A 4475-nucleotide genomic window follows, 5' to 3' on the forward strand; every position below is an offset into this window, starting at 1 on the left:
ACCAGAATCTAAAACTAAAGGTAAATATAATTATCATATACATCATGGCCAGGCCAATCTTATTAATGGCCAAATCATAAAATCACATATTATTTCTGTGCTATTAGAATGAACAACACAAAATCTCGTCACTTCACCTTCTCATTACAAGTTCATTTCTCCATGTGGTTCTTCCCCTCCTATCTACAAAATCAATGGCCCAAATGGCGCAAAGCTCAACATTACAACTATCAACATTGAAAAGAAATTTAAAAAAAAATACAGTCGCATAAGTATTGTACATTAGAGTCCTTCTCGTCGTCCTCCCACGACTTCTACACTCAGTGACCAGAATAGCTCATGACTGTCTCGCTGCTCCGCGCGGGGTCCCGGCTCCATCAGGTGCGCACCCGCTGCTGCAGGGTGATGTACTGCCGGATGAGGCGGGAGATCTCGTGCGCCTGATCCGTCTGCAGCCGGGTGATGCGCTGCTGCATCAAGTTGCCGCACTTCATGTCGAGGAACAGCGTGCCGTCCTCCGATTTGACCTTGCGCGTGGAGATCACCTCGGAGAAGGGATGGTGCAGCAGCGTTTCCTGCAGGCGGAAAGGAAAGGGGAGATTAGGGTCTGTTTCGGCGCGCAAAGTTCGGCACGGGGGTGGAGTACTCACGTGCGTCACGATGTCGATGAAATGGACGCCGTGGCGGTTGAGGGCGAGGATGTGGTCGGCGCGCTCCTTCGGGTCAGACACGCGCTTCACGGCGAAGAAGCTGGAGCCGAACAGTGGCCACCGGCTCAGCATCTCTGTGAGAGGGTGAACAGGAGACGGGGGTGTCAATAAATCATAAGCGTGATCCAAGCCGTGGGCGGCTCGTCAGGGCTCAGGCTCAGGGCCTGGTGGGGCTCGGTTACTCACCAAGAACCTGCGCCTTGGCCTGGATGGTCTCGAGGCCCTGCACGTCCACCCAGCTGCTCTGCACCATGTTGACCCACTGCGTGGGCTTGATGTCGCGCACGGTTAGGGCGGGCTTGGGCAGCAGGAACTTGGTCTCCTTCATGGCGGGCACGTGCGCCATGTCGGCGGCCCGGTGCAGCAGCGCCGCCATCTTGGCAATCTCGTACTGTAACAAGGAGGGAGATGTTTTGTTTTTCATGGGCGAACAAAAGTCATTGGGTTGTTCAGAGAAATCATGCACACATTACGGTGTTCAGATTATGGGGTCCCAAAAGGGTCAGGACGTTCATTCGAGTCCATATAAAGACCCAATCGACCCGATGATATTTCTACCCCGGGGTACAAATATCACGGTGTCCCTATATGGACTCAAATGACCGTTCTGTTCCCTTTTGGCCCCCAAAATATTTGTAATCCCACCCGCAAGTCCACGTGGTTTCTGAACAGCCCTAAAGATAAAGTCGCGAACTACTTACGATGGTGTCCTGTTGCAGCGTCTCGCCGGGCATGACGAGCAGCAGGCCCTCCAGGTAGTCGGGCGCGATCTGGTTGAACACCACCTCGATGTAGAGGTGCGAGTCGAGGCGCAGCGGGAAGTGCCAGACGGAGCGGCAGAAGATGAGGTAGAAGATCTGGCCGTTCTTGTGCAGCTCGGTCGTCACGTCCAGGATGTACTCCTCGCGCGCCAGCGGCATGGTGAACGTGTCGCCCTCGACGATGCAGTAGAGCGAGAACTCCTCCATTTCCTGCGGCGACGTGACGTTGATGACGCCGCAGATCTCCTCGATGACGTCCTGCACGACGGTGGTGGAGCGCGTGTTGACGACGCGCTCCGTGCCGCCGGGCAGCCGGTACATCTGGCGCTTCGAGTTGCGGCCCGCGCTGATGGCCGTGATCTCCTCGACGCTCGGCACGTTCTTGCGCCCGCCGTACTTGAACGTCTTGCGCAGGTTCTGCAGGCACACCATGGCGGTGCCTGGGGGAGAGAGACAGAGGGTTAGGGCCGGTGTGGTGGTGGGGCGGGCGGGACCGCCGCGAGGTGGGCAACAACTCCTGTGCGGCGAGTCTGCCCACCTCGCGGGCGCGCACCGCACCCTCAAGCTTATCTTATGACATGGCTAAAACCCTGCGCACAACCTCCCCCTTTTCCTCCTTACTAACTTATTCGCAACTTTTCAGCAGAGGCGTTTGTGTCAGCCGGAAATAGAGACCGAAGAAAAAGAGAGGAAGCGGTGGATGCTGGCGCGGGCAGCGCGGGGAGTTAAAAGCTCCGCAGGAAGCGGCGGGGGGTGGAGCCCTAGACAGACCATCATCCTGTCCGTCCGTCTGTCCCAGGCCGCCGGCCGCACAAACTTTTCTGCCGGCGAGCGGCGCAGACAAGGGAGAAGAAAGTAGTCCTTTTGAAGCAGCTTGCCCCCCGCGCCCTACCCTCGCCGCCTTCACTCCCAGCTGGCGAAGCTGGCGGGCACCGGAAATGAAATATCCCCTAACGCGACATGCGGTGTCCCATTGGGTCAAAGTTCTCTTGCCTCCCCGCCCCGCCCGTGACCAAGCCACTGTCTTTCCCAAAGAAATAAATGGCGACTTTTCCGCCTGCACGGCGGCGCTGTCCGAGCGGCACGAGGGCGCCTGTCGCGTTAGGCCGACCCGCTCGGCGCGCGCGTCGCTCGGCTGCGTCGCCCCCACCGCAGGCGCGATGCCGAGTGGGCCCCCCTGCCTCGCACGGTCGCCGTTATAGATTTTAATTTCACAAAAAAAAAATAATTTGGGGAATGTTCTTTTTAAAAAAAATTGAGAAGTCTTTCAATTTTTATCTTTGAAAAGTTTTCAATTGATTGTTAACAATCGTTCCTGAAAAAAAAATCGCATTTTATAATCCCCACTCACCGTGGTAGGCTCGTCGCTTGTCGTACGCCGCCGTCTCTAGGTACTTGAAGAGGTAGGGCTTGAGGGTGTCGGAGCAGGCGAAGTAGGCCGCTACGATGGAGAAGAGCCGCCAGCCGCGCTGGCACGACTCGGGCTGCTGCGACTTGTTGTTGGTGGTCTGCTTCATGAGCTGGCAGTACACCTCGTCGCGCAGAGCCTCGTGCTTGTGGCAGTGCTGCAAGGAGAGAGCAATAAGAAAGGTTAACTGCGGATTGGTTTTTCTTTCTTTGATTTCGGCCGTTTTATTCGTCAGTTCGCCTGGTTATGTCCGGCGCGGCCGGGAAGGCACGACCGGGAAGTGTCGCTTTGAAATGAGACCCCGGGGAGCATTGGCGCTGCGCGGCGCGGCGCGGCGGGGGTGGAGAGGGGCCCGGAGGAAACAGATCTGGAGGCGCTGCGCTGCGCTGCCCGGCCGCCGCACCGCGTGCTCGGGGTCAGGACGGGCGCGGGGGAGGAGGCGACCGCGGAGGAAACCGATCAGAAGGCGGCTGCTGTCCGCCACACAGCGCGGCGCGGCGCCCGTCGTTGACCTGCTTTTATTCGCTGCGCTGATGGTGATCCAGATCACAGAGCCAGCACAATGCAGAAGGGATGATGCCTCCCCGGAGTAAAGCCCAGCAGCATAACCCGGCCCCCGCCGCCCCGCCGGCCCCTTTGCAACTCGCTCCGCCCCGGCGACCAGCCCAACTAATAACTACTCAACTGCCGCCTCCGCACCGCCCGCGCCGCCCCCGCGGCTGGGGGCTGAGGCATTGGAAATCTTGGCTCCGGGCCGCGGAGGGCCGCAAAGTGGCCACAATCTCACCCGAAACGGCCGAGGCAGCGATGAAAGTTTGCCTTTCGCAAGGGGTGAGGGCTGCAAAACCTCCCCTGCACCGCCCAGAGCGCGCCGCCCGCCGCCCGTCAGAGAAGGCCTTCCTCTTCCTTCCTGCTCTGCTTGGTTGGATTTTATTTCGAGGCCTACGTGTCCATTTCTTGTTATTTCCTTCACGGGTGCCCGTCCGGCCCGAGCCAATACGGGCGCGCGGGAGGCGGAGCGGGCTTTACGGTCTGGTGTGGCGGGTGGGGTGCGCCCGGGCGCCATCAAGCTCCCCCCCGTCATCGTCATAAGGCTAAGGCGGTTATGCCGGCCGTGAAGCACGCCCGGCCCCGCTGCGGCGGCGGCGCGGCGGCCGACGCACCCTCCAAACAAACGGGGTGGTTGTCCTGGAAGCACCTAACGCGGGGATATGCAAAGTGCTAAAACCCGCCGTCGTTACCCCCTCCTCTCCCCGCGCCTTGCTTCCTGCCCACCCACCTTGGCTTGTAATGACCCCCCCTTCCCCATTCCCGCCCAGTCTCCCTGTACCGCATCTTGCACGTAAATATGCCCCCCGCTATCGATTGGAGCGTGGCGAGGCGCCCCGCCGCCCTCGGCCTCGGCGGCCCCGCCAGGCGTGCCAGCCCCGCCAGCCCCGCCAGCCCCGCCGCGGCCACGGAGTGCCTGCGCGAGGACTGTCAGTCCGCATGCACGGCCACAATACGGCAGAGCCCCCATTCCGCCCCATTCGCTCCCAAATGGCGCGCAACCCGGGTCGCACAATGGGTGGAGCACCGCGGCACCCCGCCCCGCCC

At 60.1% G+C, this 4475-nt stretch overlaps 1 protein-coding gene across 1 annotated transcript in view; it reads right to left on the bottom strand.

Moving 5' to 3' along the window:
* Positions 1-6: 6 nt before the first annotated feature.
* The window catches only part of LOC127751422 (unconventional myosin-XV-like), a 5986-nt gene continuing 1517 nt past the window's right edge, over positions 7-4475 (bottom strand). The window contains exons 4-8 of the mRNA XM_052274971.1: positions 2823-3036; positions 1412-1911; positions 897-1101; positions 651-784; positions 7-575 (exon numbers count right to left, since the gene is read on the bottom strand). Coding sequence (XP_052130931.1) covers positions 378-575; positions 651-784; positions 897-1101; positions 1412-1911; positions 2823-3036 — 1251 coding nt within the window. The 3' untranslated portion in view covers positions 7-377. The remainder of the gene's footprint in view (positions 576-650; positions 785-896; positions 1102-1411; positions 1912-2822; positions 3037-4475) is intronic.

Source organism: Frankliniella occidentalis, unplaced genomic scaffold (assembly GCF_000697945.3).
Source record: "Frankliniella occidentalis isolate FOCC.00 unplaced genomic scaffold, Focc_3.1 Scaffold478, whole genome shotgun sequence".
NCBI classification, from domain to species: domain Eukaryota; kingdom Metazoa; phylum Arthropoda; class Insecta; order Thysanoptera; family Thripidae; genus Frankliniella; species Frankliniella occidentalis.